Below are 25,862 nucleotides of genomic sequence, written 5' to 3' on the forward strand. Positions count from 1 at the left end.
AAGTGAAAGGAGCGCTCTATGGTGTAACACCCTCTTTTAATAGGACACAACTAGTGCTAATAAATATATGTACAGAAAATTAAAAGATTCAGGCATGTATCACAGAATCACCGGACGCTGCCCTGAACTCGAAACCCGAGCCATGGCTGGCAGCAGTGGGCACTATACACTTTAGGAGAAAAGCTGAGTTGTCCATGCGCTGGCTCTGATTGCCTTATAGCGGATCCGAGATGAAAAACTAACTTTAACAATATGTAGAGATGTACAGAGGCGCCAGAAGGATGAAAATCACTAAAAACGTTTAAAACATTTGGGAGGTGGTGGTGGACCAGCCTACCCAAAACAGACAAAACAGCTGTCGATTAAAGTTGTAAATAATTTTTTCGCATACTCCTAAGACAAGTCACAACACGTTTCGCAGGTCAAATCCCGCTTCTTCAGGCAATAAAAATCAGGAGTAACACACAGCAAGGAGTCAAATCTACGTTTGGTACCTCTGTAACTATACCAAGCAACTTGTCTATATAGCAATAAGTTTTAAATCAGCATGATACCATTTATTGGCTAACTAAAAATGAATAAAAATAAGCAAGCTTTCGGCCTTGCAGCCTTCGTCGGGCTTATATCCTGTTAGTTTGCAGGCTGGTGGTACAGACAGCTATATACATGCAACATAAAAAGGGAAAACAGATATTTTTTCAAGCATAAATACATGTCATTAAGATGCCTTAATTCAAACAGACCATCTAAAGTTTAGAACGTTTACACAGCAAATCTAGCTGAAAACAGCTTCAACAGCATATGATTATTTGTTCCTGTGATACAATGAGAGCGGACATGTTCTGCTTGTCATCATTACACACAGGCAAGCTGCTCGGCATCTCCACAGCCTGTGAAAACTCCACTCCCCTCTTCTCCTCACTCTGCCCCCTTGCCTCAGAAATCTCAGCAGCTCCCAGCTGGTAACGCCTCCTCCTTCACCTTCAGGAAGAGCCTCCTCCTCCCCAGACTGACCCCATATGAGCACTTGCTACATGGGACTCAGAATGCCTAGGCGCTGGAGGAGCCGTGGGAAAAGCTTGTTTAGTTTTAGGGAATTAGGGTATTAAAGCAAAAAAAAAAAAGGATTTGGCTTGAGGAATGCCCTACAAAGTATATGTAAGGGGCACAATTATACGAGTTAAAGCTTATCTCGGATCCACTTTAAGGACTCCCGGTATTGGCACACTGCGTCTTCGTCAGGTCAGATGACTAGCACCGGAGCCGATCAATTGATAATGGAGCCAGCTCATGCATATTTATTAAGGTGACGCCATCGGGACAACCATTGTATTGTCTGCATTGTGCTTGGTTGCCCAGGTAAATTGTTGGTACAGTACTTCTATATAATGTATTTGTACACTGCCATGAAAGAAGTATATAAACTATTATTAATAATAATATGGTTCCTAGTTTGAATCCCAGGCAAGACAATGGCCTCAATTCACTAAGCTTATCTCCTGTCTTTAATAACGTTTCTAGAGTTGTTACCATGGTGATAAGGCATGTAGTATTCAGGAAACATTTTACCTCGGGCAAACCTAAAGTTAACTCTTCTGTCTTTAAGTTAACTATTCAATCCTTAAAATAACTCCAGAGTTAAAGACAGGCTGTTTATTAACTGCGTGTGAAAATAACTACAGAGGAGGTAAATTAACTACAGAGGAGGTAAATTAACTACAGAGGAGGTAAATTAACTACAGAGGAGGTAACTTAAGGAATGAAGAGATAAGATAACTCTCTCACTGTGTGGAGGTAAGTTTTCTCTTGCCTTATTATCTCCAGCATGATCTTAGTGAATTGAGGCCAATATCTGCATGGACTTTGTATGCTCTCATGTATGTTTAATTGTTTTACCTTCTACATCCAAAGCATCCTTGTAGGTTAATAGACCCCCCCCCCCCAATGCAAGGAAGACCCACAAGTAATAAATAAAAGGATGATAACAATAAAATACTTTATTTTGAAGAACAACATTCAGCTGTATAGAATTCAATGTACTATAGAAGACTCATCTCACCCTCTGCCCACATCCACCCACTCAGGTTAAATCACTTTTTCAATGTCATGAGGGAACCACATCAGTGGAGGCTTCTGTAGCCAGCTAGTCCAACTGAAGAGCCAGCAGATGTATGTAAAGTGCCGGGGGGTGAGAACTTATAATGGGAATAGGAGACAAATATTTAAGCAGTTAGGAAATGGATTTCTAGTTTCAGGCATACTAATGGTCTTCCTTTCAAATTATGTCCAGGCCTGTGAAACACATGGGTAGCACACCTGACTTCAGGAGACTTGTGTTGAGTCCTTGCTTTGTAGTAAATTTACACAGCACCTATTTAAGTAAGAAGAACTAGAACCTTTGGGGTTTTTATAGAGGGACAAAACCAAAAATCAACAACAAAAAAACTAAAACAAAATACCTTTACTGAAAAAAAACTGTAAGTGCAACTTGACTTCCTGAAGCAAAAGACGTGCAATTTTTTTTACAAAAAGTTACCCCATAATGCCTCATTTCAGGTCAGCGAGTAAATAACACAAATCATTCCTTTTGGTGCCTAAAGGCGTATAAGCAAGCACTGCTTGGGATCATTGCACACCTACAGCCAAGAATTATGTTCACCTTGCAGACAGCTATTTCAGGCTCTTCTGGCCATCATCAGTGCAAGATATGGATCATTATGGTGGGGGTAAAGGTAGAAGTATTACAGTTTTTTTCCTCTCTCTTCCCTTCTTTCTCTTTCTTCTTTTTCTCCTCAGAACTAGGGCACAGTAAGTACAGTATAATCTCAAAGGATATATGCCTGCCTTCACTTAGTATGTCATTAGATCCTTAGCGATTGAAGAAATGGATCTAAAATCACTTTTTTATATACATTACTGGATATCTGTATACTTTACCACAAGTGCAAAATTTCTATGTAGAAGAAACTATCGGCTTAAAGGACACCTGACCCAAGCATGGGTACTCAAGGTAAGCACAGAGGCAAATTTATGCTGGATCCTCATACTTCTGTGAATCGTCTGTACCTCTTCTTGTTCCCTCCAATCCCCGTAATTACTTCATGAAAAATATGACTTTTGGCTAAAGCCAAACTTTCAAACAGGAAGAGGCAGGCTTGCTGTGATGTTCCCTGGGTCATCACCGATGAACCTTTGCTTCCCTCTGCCCCCTTACCCCGGATGTCTCCTTAGGGATAATAGATGATGCAACGTGTGACTTGTGGCGCCATAGTATGGCAGCCTCGGCTCTTGGCTTTCAGACATTATCCCCCTCTCCTTCCAGAACCTATGAGCCAAAACCAATTTACGGGCACAACCCTCCTTTGTACTTGGCGAAATAAATGATTCGGATTCTCCTATCACCCTCCTATTCCCTTCTCTCAAGAGCAGTGAAAGAGTGGAGATGAGGAAGGAATGGGAGGGGAGGGGAATAGGAGGCAACATCACCACAAGCATGTCTCTTCTTATCAGGAAATTTGCCAAAAGCCAAATTTTGCAAGGAGTGATTCCGAAGACTTAGGGAAATGAGGAGAAGAACGAACAACGCACAGAGGTATGTGGATCCAACATGAAGATACTTCTGTGCTAAGCTGAGGGGGCTATGCTTCAGATCAGGTTTTTCATGATTGTTTATTAAAAACATAATGTGACAGAAAGTGTTAAAGAGGACTCAGTTACCTCATGGAGAACCAGAACCACTAGGATTTTTGTAGAGGGCCGAAGTGAACCAAAAGGCCACGTATTATCAATTAATTGTGTAATGAATTGTATAATAAAATATATACACCCAAATGATGAAGCACATACACAACTTTGACTAGTTCTAGGAAGTATCAGTAACTCACATTCACACTGGATGACATCGAGGTTGAATTGTTGGATGGCCCCCATGCTGATCTGTTTGAGATCACTGTCCAGCAGCATCTGTGTCAGAGACGTCGAGAGGTGCTTACAGGCCGACATACAAGCCGTCTGTGCAACTTTGCCCTAGAATGCAAGAGAGATATGGAGATGCAGATATTATGGTTTCATACAAGTACTTATTTCCATAGTAAGAATGTTCAATACAAAGTTTGAAAAAGAAGAATAGTTACATGATCATTAACATAAATTAATGTTCATATTTAGGCTCCCTGCACACTGCAAATCCGTTTTCCGTTTCCGATTTTCCCTGAATACATTCAACAGAAAAATGGATCAAAAAACGCAGCATGCAGTAAAGATTAAAAATCTGAATCGGAATCGGATGTAAAAACCGATTAACCTCCCTGGCGTTCTATTAAAATCGCCAGGGAGGCTGCGGGAGGGTTTTTTTTAAATTAAAAAAAAAGTATTTCATGCAGCCAACTGAAAGTTGGCTGCATGAAAGCCCACTAGAGGGCGCTCCGGAAGCGTACTTTCGATCGCCTCCGGCAATCGAAAGTAACAAGATAGGCCGCAATGAGCGGCCTATCTTGTTTCGCTTTCCTCGTCGCCATGGCGACGAGCGGAGTGACGTCATGGACGTCAGTCGACGTCCTGACGTCAGAGCCGCCCGATCCAGCCCCTAGCGCCGGCCGGAACTGTTTGTTCCGGCTGCGCTGGGCTCGGGCGGCTGGGGGGACCCTCTTTCGCCGCTGCACGCGGCGGATCGCCGCGGAGCGGCGGCGATCGGGCAGCACACGCGGCTGGCAAAGTGCCGGCTGCGTGTGCTGCTTTTTACAAAATTGAAATCGGCCCAGCAGGGCCTGAGCGGCGACCTCCGGCGGCATACCCCGAGCTCAGCTCGGGATTACCGCCAAGGAGGTTAAAAAGTGGAATCGGAATCGGAAATGCATGCAGTGTGCAAGAGGCCTAAAAGTGTCTACAAATAAAAAGCACGAGTACACTATACTTAAATATATACAAAACAGACAACACAAGTTTTTTTTTTAGGGGAACAGCATGGGTCTTTTAATTCTTCATAAACATCAGTTTCCTTGATTGCAGTTATATGAACAAGATATCCAATCACAGAGAGCGCTGGCTCCATCTCTGGTTAACAGCACATCATGGAGCTATATGTCTTAAAACAGCATCTCAGATTGCGGTCTCCTTTTTGTCCGGTTTCTCCTGACAGAACGCACTTGTTTGCCTCTGAGGAAGCGGCCTCTGGCATTGAAACATGTGTCAGGCGTAGTTTGGTTCTGTGATTGGATATCTTGTTCATATAACTTCAATAAAGGAAACTGATGTTTATGAAGAATTAAAAGACTGATGCTGTTCCCCTAAAAAAAAAACCCGGTTGTCTTTTTTGTATATATTTAAGTATAGTGTGGGGTGGAACTGATTTGATACATTTTATCTGTTTATTATAGTAAATAAAAAGCATGGCTCAAGAGTTTCAACTTAATTTATGAATCCAGTCACAAAGGAACGTAAGGTCAGGTAGTTAATTGAGTTACTCTCAAATTTTGTGCGTTTTCCCAGGCAAAACGAATCTGTGATCATTTCGGCTAACAACCCTTTAAAATCCATTGAAAAAAACAAAATAACAGAGAAAAGGGGATGTGGCTTACCTCAATAACGACAAAATTCATATATGTAAATATAAGTTTTAATAAGCAACAGGCAATGCATTTCATGGGTCTCTGCCCACTACCTCAGACCGAATAAGAAGCCAAAGGGTTTCAAAAAGCCAGGTACAGAGCAGAGCCTTTGGCACTTTATTTGGCCTGAAGAAGTGGGCAGAGACCCGCAAAATGCGTTGCCTGTGCTTACTAAAAATTCATATTATTTATATATATATGAATTTATCATTATTGAGGTAAGCCCCTCTCCTTTTTCTTTTATTTGTTTTTAACTCAATTCTATCCACTCCTGGGCACCTCTTTTCTACCAGTCAGTGGAAGAACTTAGTTCGGAATGTTGGGAGAACACTCCAGACAAAGTCATGGCAATTACATTTTCACATGAGTCACCGTTTGCCGAGCAGGACAGTACCGATATGAGCGGAGGATGGAGACTAGAAATCAATAGTCCACAGTTCATTTAATTACAGCGTAATACGTGGGAGATACCTAATGGCTATGTCATTTTGATTTAATGGCGCAACGAGTACATTTGAGTTTAATGCACTGCTCCATTTAATAAGCTCTGTCTTCTATTTGGCCCACACAGATAATGAAATAACTCTATGGGCAGACAAATTGGTTGTCGAGAAAAATTCGAAGCAACGATTTGTTTTCTCAGACCAAAAAAAAGTCATTCAATGTAAAAAAAAACAACAAAAAAAAAACCTCTGAAACTTTTGCAGAGATTTTTTTTCATGTTACCATTACCGGGAGCAACAATACTGGAAGAAGAATCCACTGATATCTAAAGGAGAACTCCGAGCGGATTGCAATAAAGTGCCTGCCAAGTTATGCCAGCTTGCATTCATTTTAAATGATTCAGTCAGTGTTTGTCCATTGTCACATCTTTCCTCCCCGTTTTACCGTACATTCTGAAATTATCACAGGTGGCAGAACCTTTAGGCCTGTCAGGTGATCGCTGCAGAATTCTGTTTACTGAGTGTTCCGGAGCCAGTACAAAACATACCGGATCCCCAGAATGCTCGGGGGGGGGGGGGGGGGGGGGAGTTCCCCACATAGCAGTGTTGCCAACTCATCCCTTTATTTACTGACAAATATGGATTATACAGGTTTTGTGGCTAGGTAGATGCAGTTAAGGACCAGGGGATTTTCTTCTGATCGGTGCTGCGTGGACTCTTCAGCCCGCAGCACCGATCAGGAAATAGCCAGGGCGATCAAACTTACCCCTTTTTTCCCCACTAGGGGGATGTCCTCCTGGGGGGTCTGATCGCCGCCAGCTTGCTGCGCTTTGCGGGGGGGGGGGGGGGCTCTTCAAAGCCCCCTCCGCAGCGTTTTCGGCGCTCTCTCCCTCTCCATCCCTCTCCCTCCCCCTGTGAGCAGCGCAGGACGGATATCCGTCCTGCGCATTGTAGGATAGGCTTCAGCCTATCAAATGACGGCGATCCCCGGCCAATCAGAGGCCGAGGATCGCCGATCTGCTCTACGGCGCTGCTGCGCAGCAGCGCCGTATGATGTAAACAGCGGGATTTCTTCCCCGCGTGTTTACATGTTGCCGGCGAGCCGCGATCGGCGGCTCTCCGGCTGTTCACGGAGACACCCTCCGTGAACTGACATGGAAAGGCCGCTCGATCTGGTAACCCACTTAAGACCTGCTGACGCCTATGGGCGTTAGCTGGTCCTTAAGTGGTTAAGGCACTGATCATGTGCAAATAGCCCCAGAACCTGTATAACTTAGATGTGTCAGTAATTAAAGGGATGAGTTGGCAACACTGCCACATAGCTAATCAGCCTATGCAAAACATCAAAACATCACAGGGAAGGCAGTATAAGAAGTATTTCTGATGCTGAACCTAGGAAAGCTACCGTAAAAGAGGATACCCACTTTTTTGGTAATAAGTAATAATTTACCGCATTCAACTATATGTCCCTACGGTGCCTCTTTAAGCATGCTAGATTAAAAGCTCCCTTTGAAATCATTAAAAACAGGCGTTTCTGTTGAAACGGTTATTGCTCAACATAACAGTACTAAAATCACTGTCTCAGATCTTAGTATAAGCAGCACACTTTGTAAAGTTTTTGTTTCAAACAAGACAACTGAAATGAGTAAAAACAAGTACAGCAACACTTGCACTCTCTCACACACAATGGCATGAATACAAATCATTGAAGCAACTCTAAACTCTAAAATTATTTTGCTTTTCTGCTCTTTTCAAAACAAACTGCTCAGTGATGTGCCAGGTATAAAAGGTTCAAGTAAACCTGTGTCCAAATACTAAGGGCCCTTTCACACCAGGGCAGTGCGGTATTTCTATTTTTGTATTTTGTCACTAATTATGTATCTTGTATTTTGGTGTACACCATTGTCTGTATTATTATGTACCCCATGTTTGTTTCTTACTTTGTACAGCACCACGGAATATGTTGGCGCTTTATAAATCAATAATAATAATAATACCGCACCCCGTCACCGGTAATTAAAGTTTATGGAGACTTTCATACTTCTGCGGTACGGCGTGACACGACGGAAGTGATGTTTTCGCCGCATCACCGATGCTGGTCCAAAGCTACATTACCGCTGCGGAGCTGTGTTAACTTGTGGCGATCTGCGTCGTCCCAGAAGTCATGTTAGTCTATGGCGAAGCGTTTCTTTAAACACACTGGCGTTGCGACATGGTGAGAAGCATGCGCCGTAGCATATTTTAACAGTACGCTTCCGCATACTCGAAGCAGGAAGTGACGGCAAGCGCGCGTCATATTATAAATAGAAAAAGGTATATATATATATATATATGTATATATATATATATATATATATATATATATATGTGTATATATATATATATATATATATATATATATATATGTGTATATATATATATATATATATATATATATATATATATATATATATATATATATATATATATATATATATATATATATATATATATATAAAATAGATAGCCTTACAATCACGTACGCATTAAAAATAACGGTAATATTAACAGCGATATATTAGAAAACTATAATTAACGCATTATAAGTGTAAAAAAAACAAAGTTAATACCCCAAAGCGATGTATTTCCAATAGAACAAGGTTGAAAACGATATTTAAGCATTATACGTATGAAAACGAATTTTAAATTATAAAAATTCCACCTGGGGGGGGGGGGGTCTTAGGGTTAGGCAACACCAGGGGGGTCTAGGGGTTAGGGATAGGTACAGTACAATATTTGTAATATAAACAATTTATTAAATTATGCATATTTACACAAGGGGTGGGGGGAGGGGGGGTCTAGGGGTTAGGGATAGGGAGAGCCTACAGTTAGGTATAATTGAAGTAAAATACCTGTAAAATCTAATTTTGTATTACTTAGCTTAATACAAGTGTAAATATCGCTTTTTGTTATAGACACTATTTGACGTTTCATTTCCAAATTCGTTTGTTGTTATAGACGGTATTTTGCCGTTTCATTTCCGTTTATTCAACTGATTTAGCACTACATTTTCGTTTATAAGCTATAAACGGAAAATATTGTTTTACATTACAAGTTATAATTTCGGCTATATCCCGCGCCCTTTTTTCCAGGTGCCCTTTTTTGATACACGCCTGTACATACACATGGTTAACTCATAATGTCACCTCGGTACACTTTTTGATTTTTTTTTTTCAATAGAGCAAATGGTTTGGTAGCAACAACACTCTGGGAATCAAGGTCCTAAATTATGCCAACTTCTTACCTCTCAACCCAATAAAACGAATATTCTGCTACCTTCCTAATTCTTGCCTTTTCTCTGTCTATTGGCTTCAAGCTCACCTGAACTAAGAGAAATATGGAGGCCAACAAATTTTTTTTTTTTAAATGCTAATTACCTGGCTGTGATGCTGGCCTTGTGTTTCCACACAGGACCAGCATCATAGCCATAGACCCTGAACAAGCATGCAGATTATTATTTATTTATTTATAAAGCGCCAACATATTCCGTGGCGCTGTACAAAGTAACGAACGAACATGGATCAGGTGCTCTGACTGAAGTCTGACTGCATTAGCCACATACTTGTTTTAGGTGTATGAGTCAGACACTATAGAAGCCAAAGAGATCATCAGGACTGTCAGGCAACTAGTATTGTTTAAAGGAAATAAATATGGCAGCCTCCATACCCCTCTCAGTTGAGGGGTTCCAGTTTACCTCCACACTGCTGATAATCTACCACTAAATGACTAAAGACAAGCTCCTTGCCAACCAGCTTGTGGCAGGAGGACGTCTCCAAATCAAGCCCAGTGGAACAGAGATGATTGGAAAATGATTATGCAAATCTTCACTGCCCCAGGAAGTAGAAGCCATACTAGTGAATGAAAACCACTAGTTACCAATCAATTAGCAAGCTATTGTGCTGATTAGTCTGATGCCAGCTAACTGTTCAGTGACTAGTATCCCCTTACTAGTATATTATCCACTTCCTGGGTTAATGAAGATTTGCACTTAAAGAGAACCAGAGACCATGAGAAAAAGAGGTTATACATACCTGGGGCTTCCTCCAGCCCCATCAGCTTGGATCGCTCCCACGCCGCCTTTCTCAGCTGCCTCTGACCACACGTACCGGGTCCCGTCATTTTGGCTTGTCGAGCCAGTCGACGCAAGCGCAGTGTGCTCCTTCCGTACTGTGCGAGCGCTTGCGTACAGAGCCGGAGGGACCCTCTGTGCATGCGGAAGACTGGTTGTGTCCGGCAGAAGTGACGGGACCCGGTACCGGCGATAGAGGCAGCGGAGGACGGCGGTGTGGGAGCGATCCAGGCTTATGGGGCTGGAGGAAGCCCCAGGTATGTATAACATCTTTTTTCATTTTTTAGAGATCGTTCGTCTCTGGTTCCCTTTAGGCCTCTTTCACACGTGGACGTTGCGTTGCAGGGGACGTTAAGGTCGCATAACGTTCCCCTAACGCAACGCATGGTGGTGCTAAAGGTGGACGCTACATAGAGCCGCGTTATGCGGCTCTTGGAGCGCCGTTTTCGTTCGATAGTGATAGCACGAAAACGGCGCATGCGTCAAAAGACTGTGGAGACCACGTGATCGGAACACTCCGCATCACGTGGTCCCGCCAGCCAATAAGCGGCCGCTCCAGGAAGTAAACACTGCAGTGCAGTGGATATTAATAAGCCATGTGGCTATGCACAAAAGCGGACTCTCCCCTCCTCCTCTCCTGCACTAAAAAAAACCCAAAAAAACAACAACATTACTGAGCATGTGCAAACAGTCTAACGCGGCTAAAATTGAGTATAACGCACAGCATGCTGCCCTTTCATTGAACGTGCTACGTTACACTGTAACACAACGTGTGCACTGTGAACAGCCCATTGATTTTTTCATGACTGTGAGTCAGGCTGCGTTACAGGCTGCTCTAACCTGCGCCTGTAACGTCCCACTGTGAAAGCAGCCTTAAAGTAACATTGAAGTGAAAAAAACTTATGATATAATGACTTATAAGTGTAGTACAAATAATAAATAGAACATTAGTAGCAAACAAAAGTGTCTCATTTTTTTTATTTTCAATAATAAAGATTCTTTCTCTATAACATTGCATCATTCTCTCATGTTTGCAATTACAAACCACACTCTGGCCCATATGTAATTACATTTTTCTGCAGAGTTTTCTCCTAGGCTCGGTGATATTTCCACACCCTTGTCATAAAATGTATTTTAATCCACCAGCAAGCAAGAAAATACTCAACATAAAATTGAGAATACTTTTTCGCCAACTTTCAGGTACTTATACAATTGAAAAATGCTTAAAAATTGTTTTAAAAAGAACATGAAAATAATCTTCTAGGAGATAACTCAGGAGAAAAAGGTAATTGCATATGGGCCTCTGTATTTTAAACTATAAAACAGAGCAGAGCCATTTAAACTCCCCTGCAGTAAAACCTTATCTAAATCTGTCTCTGACGGTTTCTTTGCTGTATAAGTACTTCAAAACAAAGACAGTCTCCGACCCAAGTTAAGGTGGCTATACACTGGTCGATTTGCCATCAGATCCGACCAACAGATAGATCCCTCTCTGATCAAATATCTGATCAGAGAAGGATCGTATGGCCACCTTTACTGCAAACAGATTGTGACCTGTTCCGGCCGGCGCGAGTCCCCTGGTCCCAGCTGTCTTCTTCTCCGCTCCGGGCTCAAGACCATTCCTGCAGCTACTGAACTTCCTGTCCAGGGGAAGTTTAAACAGTAGAGGGCGCTCTACTGTTTAAACTTCCTGCCGGGATAGGAAGTTCTGTGTAGCTGCAGGAACGGTCTAGAGCCCGGAGTGGTGAAGAAGACAGCTGGGACAAGGGGACTCGCGCCGGCCGGAACAGGTAATGTATACCCGCTGTATTGCGTCGGTCGTCGGGCATTCGAACGCCGCTATCGACGCACTCCCGACCCGCCGGCAATCAAGAAAACTCTTCCGCACGGACGGCTCGACGGGAACGATCGATTTCGGACGGAAATCGATCGTTCTGTCAGCAGTGTGTGCGGCAATTTCACAGCCGATTCGATCACTGTGATCGAATTGGCCGTATATCGGCGGGAAAATCATTGGGCGTATGGGCCCCTTTAGGTCGGAGAACTCAGAGAAGCTCTTTTGCATAGATAACAAGTGAAGTTTCTTAACTCTTCTTGTACTGGAAAAAATATGAGACTATTGTCTTTGCTACTAATGTTCTTTATTTCTTAGCAGTACTGCACAAACAATTATATTGTAAGTTTATTTTCACTTCAGATTCACTTTAAAAAGAATGATCCACTCATCGCTAGTCTCTCATCTCGCATTATACTATAGATTACAAATATGACCCATAGCTATCAACTATCGAGGCTTTCTCAAACCAATATTTGTAAAATAAGCTTTTATTCACTCTGAAGAGATTAATAGGAATTAATATTTCTATGAATCTCTTCAGAGCAAATGAAAGCTCATTTTGTAGCGCTCACATTAAATAAATGTTGAAAATAATAATTAAGAAACTCACTGGCACAAATATTTGATTTGTCAAGAAGGAAATAATGAAATAATGGATAATGAAATCCATTTAAAATGAATGAAGAGAGTAACTCGTGCGCATCTTTGTTGAAGGCATCGGACAATTTAAATATATTGTAAAAGGTAATTAAAGGACATCCGAGGGGAAAATAAACTGATGAGAAAAACAATTGTATCTATCCTCCTCCTCCTAAAAATGACTTTTCTAGATATTCCACGATTTATTTTATATTTAATTTAATCTAGTTTTTAAGTTTTTACGGTTTCATTGTTTCTGCTCAATGACACCTTCACTGAAGTATGCCAGAGCTCAAATCTATGAATTATTTACCCTTTTTATTTCTTTCCTGCTCCAGGAAGCCATTTACTAACAGGAAAGCGTTTTATGGCTGTAATTACTTATCGGTGAGGGTTATGCTATAGTCTGACCCAATCCCGACCCGGACAGAAACTGTCACTTTCATACCTGATGTTTAACTCTTTCAGACAGAGAAAGAAAAAGGGAACACAGGCTAGTTACTTGTGTGCAGCAGAAAGTGAATATAAAAAAATGACCCCACTAAACAAAACTTCTGTGCCTGACAGGAAGAAAACAAGGGAACATTAATTATTCCTGTTAAGGGAAACTAAAGGTACCCATATATCTAGTAACTTGGCGGTCGATCGACCATCCGATTCAATAATTAATATTGAATCGGATGAAAATCTGTGCCGCTAAGTGTATGCCTGATTGCTGATGCAACCAATTTCGGACTGAGCATATGGATCGGACATGATTCAAGATGTAGGGCCGATGTGGCCAATCTGGTGCACGGCGGTATGGAAAGCGATATTGGGGTGAGCGATGAATGCAATCAAACCCCCCACGCTATTTCCCCAGTGTATGAATGTACATGTAGACGTGCACATTTATACATTACCTGTGTTGCGCTGCTCATCCGTCTTCGAAATCATCTGCTCTTCCAATAGCCCTATACATGCCACTGGGGCATAGCACACGGCGCATGGTGACGTCACCACGCCAGAGGATTAGAAGAGCGCGACACAGGACAGGTAATGTATAAATGCACACATCTACATGCACATTTATACACTGGAGGAACATTGGCAGGGTGGCGGAATGTGGCAGACTCCCAAGAGATTTCATGCTGAAATAGATTGGAAATTGTCCTGCGGTGTATGGGCCGCCGACAAACTTCTCTCTAATCAGATTCGATCAGAGAGCGATCTGTCTCTTAGTCTAATCTGCCCATCATCGCTAGATGTATAGCTACCTTTAAAAAGAATATGTTAATTTAATCACGAAAAATAATTGAATTTGGATATAAGGGCAGAAAATTCCTAGCATACCTTAAAAACACCTAATACAGCTATTCCGAAAAAATATAGCACATGAAAAAAATTTAACTGCGGTAGCCACATCCGAAATATTAGCAAGATTTGTTAATTTTTATACAGAATTGCACACGTAGACAGTCAGTTACACACTGAGTGAGTTTGGCAAAATATTTGGATAGCATCACATTACTGAAACTGCCTGATCAGATCATGGAATAATTAGATGCCCAACTACATCTTAAAGAAAACAAAAAACGAATTCCTAAATTTAAAACTGCTGGAAAAAATGCTTACCCAGCAGAATGGTATCAAAAATATCAAGGCATCTTAGCACCTAAACTGTCACAGAAATAAAAAGATGGTCTCAACTATAAGAGAAGCCAACATAATGCACATCTTGAAGCCAGGCAAAACCTCAGACAGGTGTGACTTATATCAGTCCATACTGCTTACTAATATGAATTCCAAAACTGTCACCTAAGATTTTACCAGACATTAAAGAGAACCCGAGGTGGTTTTTAAGAATGCCATTAGGACACAGAGGCTGGTTCTGCATACAATGACCAGCCTCTGTTACTATACTGTGCCCCCCCCCATGCTCCTGTCCCCCATAAATCAAACCGCCTCTGTCTGTCACCGCCGCTCCCCCGCCTCCTCTATAGCTCCGCTCTCCGCCTGCGTCCCTTCCCTCCCCACTGATTGGAGGGAAGCCGCGAAATATAGAGGAGGCGGGGGAGTGGCGGTGACAGACACTCAGAGGTAAACAGCATGCTAGAGACAAGGTGCATGTCGCTAGCAAGGCGGTTTGATTTATGGGGGACAGGAGAGCGCGGGGGGCACAGTATAGTAACAGAGGCTGGTCATTGTATGCAGAACCAGCCTCTGTGTCCTAATGGCATTCTTAAAAACCACCTCGGGTTCAGTAGGGAAGTGTATATTTAAAAGAGCTGCAAATTAATTTTTCATGATAGGATATCACAATATTTTTACGATAGGATACTATCACCTGTAAAGGATAGAAGAATATCTGTGATGTTACGGATATTCTACTATTGGCCAATCTCATCCTATCCTCACACTAACCTCCCCTTGCCTGTGCCTAGCACTAATCTACCCCTACCTACACTACACACTAATCTACACCCTACCTTTGACCAACACTAATTCATCCCCTACCTACGCTTAACACTAATCTACTCCCTACCAATGCCTAACACTAATCTACCATGTACCTACACTAATCAGAGATGGACAGCCACAAGTACGGCATGAAGTCTTACTTCCGCAGTCCCGAACCAGTTACGTTTTAATATTTTTTTTATTTGCTAAGTGTTGAAAAGTTATTTTTAGTTAAGGTGAAAATGTATCTACTGAGAGCAGAAAACGATAACTGGATAAGGGCCATCATGTATTACATTCTACTATATGTCGTTATGGTGCCTCTTTAGGCCCAGTATACACAATTAAGGTCCCCCTTAAAAATTGTGATTGTGAGGGTGACACTGTGAGGAACAAGAGCTGTAGAGACACAATACTTGGTTATATTCGAGCAGCGTGTGCAGTTATTATTATTTAGTACTTCTATAGCGCCAACATCTTCTGCAGCGCTGTACAGAGTATATTGTCTCGTCACTTAACTAATCTAATCCCTACCATAGTCATATGTCCATGCATGTATTGTAGTTTAGCGACAATTTAGAGGAAAGCCAAATAACTTATCTGCATGTTTTTGGGGATGTGGAAGGAAACCAAAGACACTGGGAGGACATACAAACTCTGTGCAGATGGTGCCCTGGCTGGGGTTCGAAGCGGGACCCAGCGCTGCAGGGAGAGAGCACCAACCACTACGCCACCATGCTGCCCACTACGCCACAGTGTTGTCCAATTAAATGGAGAGAGAAGGAGGGATGGTGGGGTGATGGAGGAGGGATGGTGGGGTCCTTTAGCAATGTGCCAAGGTGGGTCGCTAAAAGACGCCAATGGGAAGCTGTAGATACAGTAGGATGTGGTGGAGTGATCACCATGGCCAAGTCTCCTCTAGCATGTGTGCAAGCCTATAAATGTGAATGTCTTCTAGTAAAATACTGAGTAGACAACAACGTCCCCGGCACAATGCTGTATTTAACACCTGCTCTCACAGTTGTCCACACATCCTGTGGATTTCTTCACATAATGCTGGAACGCCACTTCTTCCGCAAAAAAAGAATTCCTTAGACCAGCTTCTTAGATTTCAAAGGAACTTGGAAAAGGGAATCTGCTGACACGCTGGATCCTTTCTATAGTGGCCAAAAAAGCTTTCACTCTTTGAACCATTGTTACCCGGAGACATTAGGCTCCCGGAGAATTCCCAAAAGGTCAGCCATATGCATCCGTCCATGCCACCTCCGAGTTACCGGTCTCCACGCTCCCTGGATTCACGCTCGCGGCCTCAACAAAAAAAAAGAGCTGCTTTCATCATTCCCAAGGGTGTCAATCAATATGATTTATGGACTGCATTCAGGAAAGTCAAGCCAGATAGATGAGAAATATGACTACAATCTGCTAATTTGTTTTGCATTGAGCTACTTAGTGCTCCAAAGTCCTGATGTCAGGCTGAAATGGGCAGCACAATTAACCAGCCGGTGACAGATTCATCCATCCTCCCTGCCAGAGCATGCCAATCAAGGACAGCATGAGGCAACATTTAGGGAGGTCACTAAGAAGTTCCATTCTTTGGGGGGGGGGGGGGGGGGGAGTTTGCTGACTGACAGTTTTTGAATTTAGCTTGTCGAAGTGGGTCATCCCTCATCCACTCACTGGCGTTTTACTGCAAGCTGTGAGTTAAGGCTCTTACTGCCAATCAAAGGAATAATGACCCAACACAAATTGCCCTCCCCAAGCCTCTAGGAAAAATAACAAGGGCTTAAAGGTCAGACAAAAACAGCCACATCTTAAAATATCCTGTAAAAAAAATCCCCACCAAATACTATATATAAGTATATACAGTATATATATATATATATATATATATATATATATATATATATATATGCAGCAGAACCTTGGATTGCTAGTAACTTGGTTTAAGAGTGCTTTGCAAGACCAGCGAAAACTCCGATGACATTTTGACTTGATAAGCAAGCAATGTCTTGATATACAAGCAGTTATAATGATGTGATGACGTGATGTACATATACGTTCTGTATACACACATCACCTCATCACAACTGAGCCCATGGTTCTTCTTCTCCCTTTGACACTGCAGGATTGTACTTAATCTGAGTGTAGGGACTGTTCAATGTCACATTTCTGTGAAATCCTCAAAGGTAGGCAAAAGCAACTATTGTTACATAAGTGCCTTATTAAAACCATGCAAAAAAATAGGGTGGGGTGAGCCAACAGATAGCAATGATTCTGTTACAGAAGTTATAGTGAAAGTCTTTTTTATGTTTTTACCAGGGCTGTGGAGTCGATACAAGAATCATCCAACTCCCTACTTTATGAAACCACGGACTCCGACTCCAGGTACCCAAAATTACTCCGACTCAGACTCCACAGCTTTTGCAGGGTTATAGAGCAGGTAGAAAAATCTTCAGTTTCCAACTCCTCTTATCTTCATGAAACCATTGACTCCGACTCCAGGTACCCAAAAATGTGGAAGGGTTAGTACACTGCCACTGGGATGGACGCAGCGCGAGCTGAATGACCATTTACCCTGCTGCCGCTCAAATTCCCGCTGGTGTTAAATACTATTCCCCCTCCAAGTCGTAGTAACTTGGAGGGAGAAGTAATTTAGGGTCCACCGATTGCCAGAACCCCAAATATGGGGTGATATAACTGTGCAAACTAGGAACTAGCAAACTGACAACCACAAATGAGGATACAGAATTAACAAAAGGAAGCAGACGCATTACAGTGCAAAAAATAAAGGGTATATTAACAATGTCAATACAGACAGCAGTAAACTGATGAGAGATAAAAGGCAGAGAGATGCCCCTGGATATATCCCTCCTCCTTTTACTATCTTGTTGCGGTCTGTGTTGATGTTATTAATGTATCCTTTAATTTTCACCTTGTAAGTTGTCTGTTTGTTGACTTGTTGCCTCGGTAATAATTTTGCATCTGATCATTAATAGGTCCAGGCTTAGAAGCTGTTGCTGTGTATCACGTGCGGCTTGTAAAAGGGTGGAGATGGCAAAAATGCTGCGGATGTCCATATTGTACTTCTTATCGCCATTAAATGTATTTCGATGAGATAGCATCTTTATATGATGCGCATTGCTTCAAACTGTCCCTCTTTCGAAGGGACAGTCCCTCTTTGGGAGCCCTGTTCCTCTGTCCCTCTTTCTGGACTTTGTCGCTCTTTGTATGTATGTATGTATGTATGTATGTATGTATGTATGTATATATATATATATATATATATATATATATATATGGTATTATTTTTTACAAACTGTTTTTTTCTACCTATATATTCCTATCCTTTCAATTGATATATTACTAATTTTAAAATGTTAATGTGAAGGAAAATGAACCAGGATAGAAAGGACCGGTGTGGTTTGAATTATAAAACATATCTTTCTTATGAAATCTTTATGGTATGTGTGACTAGGGGTGTGATGGGGGCGTGATCAGGGGTGTGGCTTAAGTGTCCCTCTTTCTCAACTCAAAAAGTTGGGAGGGATGGAGGCGGACAATGTTATTGAATTATCAGCCGCTCAAGTCTACCTGCCGGGGTCAGGCTTGCATTTGAGCAGGCAGCTGCGTAAGGGCTGGTTCAGATGGACGTTTGCAGAGCGTTTACTGCCAGCGTTCGGGGCTTGGCGTTAAACGCTCCCATTCAAGTGAATGGGAGCGTTTGTACCAAGCTTTTATGCGCGTTTGCACAAACGCGGCGTTTGGGTCCCGATTTTCACTGGCGTTCAAGGAGCCCCTGGAAGCTACATGTTGCTTCCAGGGGCGGTTAACCGCGACGGGTAATGTCCCCCTAGGGGAAGAAAAAACGCGACCGCATCCGAACGCAATGCGAACGCTGCTGAAAGCCTGAACGCATCACGAACGCAACGCCAACGAACGCGACGCCTCCAAACGTCCGTCTGAACCAGCCCTAAGGTTCCCTGCATGCACATCTGACTGTGCTGGCAGCTGAAATTCTACTTCCGATGAGCTAGCTGTCTGCCGCTTTGGTAACTGCACTGTGGCCCATATGCAACTAACATTTTCTCCCGAGTTTTTTCCTAGGAGATATTTTCACATCTTGTCAATAAAATACCTTTTAAAGGACACCCGATGTGAAGGGGTATAGAAAATTGGTTGCTATGTTAGTGTATGGGGAGGTGTGCAGCCTCTTACCGCACCTCCCTTGTGGCTGCCTCCTCCTCCGTTCTCCTGTAAATAGCTCTGGTATCCTGCAGATGGTTACCACCCTTTGACCTGGATATACAATTCTGCGCATGCACTGTATGCCGGTTTGGCTCCTTTGTGACTGCACTGAGGACGCATCAGCACATGCATGCGCTAAGGAAACGATGCTGATAAGGTTTTAGTGCTGAAAAGTTCAATGTGTCATTATCTCTGTTTTGCAATGGATTAAAGCAGATTTTACATAACACTGTCATGGCTGCAGTTTAGAATTCAGTTAAAATTCAGATCTTAACCACTTGCCGACCAGGGGATTTTTCACTGATCGGTGCTGCGTGGGCTCTACAGCCCGCAGCACCGATCAGGAGTGCAGCAGGGCGATCAGACTTCCCCCCTTTTTTCCCCACTAGGGGGATGTCCTGCTGGGGGTTCTGATCACCGCCGGATGCAGTTGCTTAGCGGGGGGGCTCTTCAAAGCCCCCCTCCGCAGCGTTCTCCGCCGTCTCTCCCGCTCCCTCCCCCTGTGAGCTGCGCAGGACGGACTCCCATCCTGCGCATTGAAGGATAGGCTTCAGCCTATCATATGCCGGCGATCCCCGGCCAATCAGAGGCCGGGGATCGCCGATCTGCCCTACGGCGCTGCTGCGCAGCAGCGCCGTATGGTGTAAACAGCGGGGATTTCTTCCCCGCCTGTTTATATTTTGCCGGCGAGCCGAGATCGGCGGCTCTCCGGCTGTTCACGGAGACACTCTCCGTGAACTGACATGGAAATGGTAACCCGCAGACGACCAGTTTACGCCAATCGGCATTAGCTGGTCGTCAAGAGGTTAAACTGAATATAAAAATATTAGACTCTGTTCTATATTACCAATGTTCTATTTACCATTAGTACTACATGTAAAATTCATCATCTCACAAGTTTATTTTCACTTCAGGTTTGCTTTAAATCTTATCAAACGGCAACAGTGCTAAGAGGTAAATCGATCGCTACTATCTACTGCCAACGTGATTGTTTGAGATCATTTCTGCGGGAAAGTTTTCACAGGTATTCCCCGGCATCGCTTCTTAGTGATCCAGTAATAAGGACTGTGGGCTAGTCTAGTTTAGGGGACCCAGCAGGAATGGATTCAGATAGGTTGTAGTAAACCACGCCCACACTATTCAGCCAATCACAATGCTTTGTGCTGTAGAGGGTGCTGTGATTGGATAAGTGTTCCCTATGAGGTTTCCTGCTGAGTCCGATAAACTAGACTAGCATCAAAGATTGCTCTCAATAAAGGACCACTATCGCGAAAAAAGAAGTCAGTCAAAATCTGACAGAACTAGGTTTTGGGCGAATCCATCTCCTCAAAGGGGCTTCTCAGGGTTTTCTTTGTTTTCAACAGCATTTCCTGAACAGCAGTTTAACTGCCAAAATAGTAAGATACCAGCCAGCCTCCCTACTAACTTGCACACTATTTTGTCAGTTAGATTTTGCAACTGTTGTTCAGGAAATGCTGTTGAAAACAAAGAAAACCCAGAGAATCCCCCATGAGGAGATGGACTGGCCCAAAACCTGTCGGTTCTATGAGATTTTAACTGACTACTTTTTTCGGGACAGTGGTCCTTTAAAGAGGAACTGTCGCGAAAATCTTAAAATTTAAAACGCATACAAATAAGTACGTTTCTTCCTGAGTAACATGAGCCATACATTAAAATTTCTCCTATATTGCTGTTGCTTACAGTAAGTAGTAGAAATCTGACACTACCGGCTAGTCTATATCTCCGTAGGGGATTCTCAGCTTGGCCTTTATTCTTTATTCACAAACTTCCTGAAAAAGATTTATACAAAGATGCTGGCCAGCCTCCCTGCTCACTGTACAGTTTTTTGGCAGTTGGACGGAGCAACTACCATTCACTAAATGCATTTTGAAACTAAAGAAAGCCCTGTGAACCCCCCATGAAGAGATACGCTAGTCCAAAACCTGTCGGTTCTGTCAGATTTCTACTACCTACTGTAAGTGACAGCAACATAAGAGAAAAGTAATTTATAGCTCATTTTACTCTGGACGAAATGTACTTCTTAATTGTATATGTTTACATACATTTTAAATTTTAAGATTTTCATGACAGATGTCCTTTAAACACACAGGACTCCCCACACAGGACTTTCCTACTCATTCCCTCCCCTTTCCATAGAGTAGAACACACTGCTCTACCAGGACCCAAAGTAGGATGTCTGTACAGCTCTTATTCCTCAGCTGTCACTCAAACTGATCTGTAACAATCATTGTGGGTGACATTGTTATAAAGCCTGCACATAGATTTAGTCACTTTAGATCTGACCACTACATACCCTACTAGGGGTGAGCGTCTGAATTTTGCAGATTCCTGAGTATCCGATCGTGAATTGGCTTTCTTCAGTGTGCAAGAATCAGAAATCCGCAAAATGTAGCATTACAGAGACTCGGAAATTTTAAGCCATTCAGAAGAGTTGGAGGCATTTGGACCAATCAGAGAATGCAGCATTTTACCTCAGAAAAAGGATTACGGCGCAAATTTTAGGCCAATCAGAAGACTTGGAAGTATTAGGCCAATCAGAGAACGCAGACGTTTATCAGAGAATGCATCAGATTCTGCCCAATAGCATTCATCCACAACATTTTTTTTTACTCTTACAATGAACTAACTTTATTGGCAAAAAACAAAAATCAACATTCTGAGGTAACTGGATATTCCGCTTTCTGTGGAATTCAGCAGAAATAGATAAGACACTTATCGGAAAGCGGAGATCCATTGGAATCGGAAATTGGCATTTCCGACCATCCCTATACAATACAACGATCATGAGCTACAACGAAAGTAGGAGAAATCAGTCTAGAGCACGCTAGAAATCAAGACAAATAACATTTACATTGCGCTTTTCTTCTAGTGGAGTCAAAGCGCCAGAGCTGCAGCCAGTAGGGTGCAGTCTATAGGCAATGTTAGAGAGTCTCCTTGCCCAAGGACTCCTCACTAAATAGGTGCTGGCTTACTGAACAGGAAGAGCCAAGATTCAAAACCCAGTCTCCTGTGTCAGAGGTCTTTCCCACTAAGACGTTGCGTTAGATGCCATGTTAAGGTCGCATAACGTGCCCCTAACGCAACGCCTGGTGGTGTTGGAGCAGGACGCTACCAAGAGCCGCGTTAAAAGCAGCTCTTGGTGCGCCTGTTCTGTCGGATCACGTGGTCCCGCCAGCCAATCAGCGGCCGCTCCTGGAAGTAAACACTGCAAGTGCAGTGAATATAAAGTAGCCATGTGCCTGGCTACGTAGTGGCCTCTTCCCACCTCCTCTCCGCCCACAAAATAAAAAAAAAACACATACTGAGCATGTGCAAACAGTCTAACGCGGCTTAAGCCACTAGAACGCACAATATGCTGCACTTCAAACGAACGTGCAGCGTTACTGTGTAACGCAACGTGGGCACTGTGAACAGCCCATTGATTTTTCCTTGCTGTGCAGTGGGGTGCGTTACAGGCTGCACTAACGTGCGCCTGTAACCTCTCACTGTGAAAGCAGCCTTAAAGGAACACTATCAATTAACATGTTTTTTTTCAATTGAGATAGGAAATGTTTGGGAAGTGCTGCTAAGTACTGGAGTATACATTTGAATCCTTATCTCTTTTTTTTTACTGTTATCTAATTCCTTTCACATTTTTCTGAGGACAGTCTGCTCTAATCTGATGGCAGAATAAGCCGTGAGTGGAGGGGGAATTCCCTCACAGTGCATCTGTTAACCCTGTGTGTGCAGAGAGCTCAGGCAGAGACAGGCAGAGCTTCCTCTCACAGATAGCAGAGGAAGTGTTTCTTATGTGCAACATAAATATTTGTAATTGTGTGTGTGAAACCTGATACCTGACAGGCTTTTGTTTTCATATAACTCTGCTTCAATATTACACTGTTCTTAGCATGTCAACTGCAGAGATTCATACCTTTGCAAAAGAGACATTCCAAACGTAGCTAAAATCTACACACAATGAAAACAGCTTTTTACTCTGATATTTAACATGAAAAGTAGGAAAATGTTTACACAGCTACTTAGACATTATTTGTACATTGTCATTTTAGAACAATTGATTTGATGGTGTTCCTTTAACCAGTACACTATTATCAGGGTTGCCAACTCATCACTTTAAATACTGACATCTAAATTATACAGGTTCTGGGGCTTCTCACACATAATCAGTGCCTAAACTGCATCTAACTAGCCACAAGACATGTATAATTCATAAGCGTCCGTACACTGACTATTATGTAGACATAATCCTTTAGAAGGTAGTCAGGAGCAGTGTTCAGTGACAGCATGCTCTACATGTGCAAATAGCCTGATGACAGCCCATCTTTACTGCACACAAGCATGGTCTTATCTTCTGTCTTGGCAGAACATGATACAGAAACCCTACGCCTGAAATCATAGTAGCTTCAACTATAAATCAAATTGGAGACACATGCTGACAAACAGCCTTGCGGTCGGGGGCGACATGAACTCGAGATGTGTTGCTCTTGGCATAGGAGCGAGAAGCAGGAAAGAAAGACGTTTCTTATTCTCATCGATAAGGCGCTATAAGGTTTATTTCCAATACGGTACACTGGCAACGGATCGTCTTAACCCTCGCGGCTGCGGCGAGGTCATACTGAACGTCAGGGCGATATCGCTCTCGGCAAATCACAGATTCTAATTTGGCTGGAATATCCACAAGGCTCTGAAAGATTAGACGGACCGCAGAAAGTCAAGTGGAGATTTGTAATGACAGGATTCCCTGTGCCAGTAATTCATTCTGCTCATGCCTAAAGTATGTACGGGGCGACTTTTATCACATTCTCATCAGCGCATAATATTAAACCTGAGCCCGAACGCAAGCAAACACCCCACACTCTGAGCTTGGCGAGAGAAAGGTCATTGTATTCCCCATAATTCATTCTCCACTCTGGTGACATTTACTGTATTCCTGGCAAATGAATCCCATCCCAGAGAAAAGGCTAAGCTTCCATATTCATGTCTGGAGGAAAAGAGCAGCCTTGTAAAAGAAAAAAAAGCACAAAAATGTTCTGACTTCAGGCTAGGCACATAAAAATACTTTGTTGGTTTATCGGTTTTTGCAAGTTTTACAGGTTTCCGGTGAGGCTGAACTGTCTATTGTTGGGTGACAGAGACTGTTAAAATGAAGCTAAATGTAATGTTGCCTTCTTAAAGCGGAACTGAACTCAGAATGTCCTCTCTGCTCTAAAAGATATGCAACAGCATAATAACCTTTAAACAAAAAAAATTATTTGTTGCAGCTGATACAAATCCTAAAATAAATCTGCACTGTTTCTACTTCCTAATTCATGGAAGCAGACACATTGTAAAGGGGTCCTGTGACCTTCTAAAAAACAAGCTGACACTTACCTGGGGCTTCTATCGACCCCCCCTGAAGCTGTTATGTCCCGCGCCGACCTCCTACGATGCTCCGTCCCCCGCGGCTGTTCCCGGTCTAATATTCCTCTACATAGACGAATAGTGCTCGCTCCCGCACGCGTCAACAAGAGCTTACTGCGCAGGCGCATTATAAAGTGTTCTTGTACTGCGCCTGCGCAGTAAGCTCCCGATAACGCGCGCAGGAGCGATCACGCACGTTGCCACAGACACGCATCCGCAGTGTAATTACTCGTGTGATTAGACCAGGACCGGCGGCGGGGAACGGAGCATCGGAGGACGGTGTGGAATATTACAGCTGCAGGGGGCCGATAGAAGCCCCAGGTAAGGGCCTTTTTCCACTAGCCTGTGATTTGATTCTGATTGCAAATCGCAAGGTACATTAAACTAATAGAAACTGCAGCAGCAATTTCCATTAGTGCTAACCGATTGCGATGTGATTTTGGTCCAAACGCAATCGTCGTCCTGCGGGGTTTTGGATGCGATTGAGCTCTATACTGGGTATAGTAGCTCAATCGCATGGTGGAAATTGAAACGCGATTGCGTTCGCAATTGTGATCGCAATCGCATTTCACAGTGGAAAAGAGCCCAGCCCAATCTACACGATATGATTCTTTATACGATTCGATTACGATTCTATTTACGATCCGATTAAATCTGACATGTCCGATTGGGATTCGATGCAATTCGATTTGCCATTGTTTTGCAATTGCAAATCGAACTGAATCGAATCAAATCCCAATTGGACATGTCAGATTTAATCGAAATTGTAAATAGAATCGTAATCGAATCGTATAAAGAATCGTATCGTGTAGATTGGGCTTTAGTATCAGCTTGTTTGTTTTTTAGAATGCCAAAGAACTCCTCTAACCTCCTGTACTTTCAAATGAGCTTATCTGCCATGGCAGTCATGTGACACAGGGGAGAGATCAGATTACCTCTTGTGATTAGACACAAATGAGGGGGAATTGCACAGGCTAAACTCTCTGAATACATACAGCATGCATTTCTATATGTTTTCCTTTAGCCCTGTGCAAGAGTTCCGGTACTCTTTAACCTCTTGACGACCAGCTAACGCCGATCAGCGTAAACTGGTCGTCTGCGGGTTACCATGGAAACGGCCGGTCGAT

At 42.8% G+C, this 25,862-nt stretch overlaps 1 protein-coding gene across 7 annotated transcripts in view; it reads right to left on the bottom strand.

The window, feature by feature from the left end:
• Positions 1–25,862, bottom strand: part of EXOC6 (exocyst complex component 6) — a 386,110-nt gene that overhangs the window by 89,471 nt on the left and 270,777 nt on the right. For all 7 annotated transcript variants that reach the window (XM_068258178.1, XM_068258176.1, XM_068258180.1 and 4 more), the window contains one exon: positions 3,885–4,026. In XM_068258178.1, coding sequence (XP_068114279.1) covers positions 3,885–4,026 — 142 coding nt within the window. The remainder of the gene's footprint in view (positions 1–3,884; positions 4,027–25,862) is intronic.

This window comes from Hyperolius riggenbachi, chromosome 10, assembly GCF_040937935.1.
Source record: "Hyperolius riggenbachi isolate aHypRig1 chromosome 10, aHypRig1.pri, whole genome shotgun sequence".
Lineage (NCBI taxonomy): Eukaryota > Metazoa > Chordata > Amphibia > Anura > Hyperoliidae > Hyperolius > Hyperolius riggenbachi.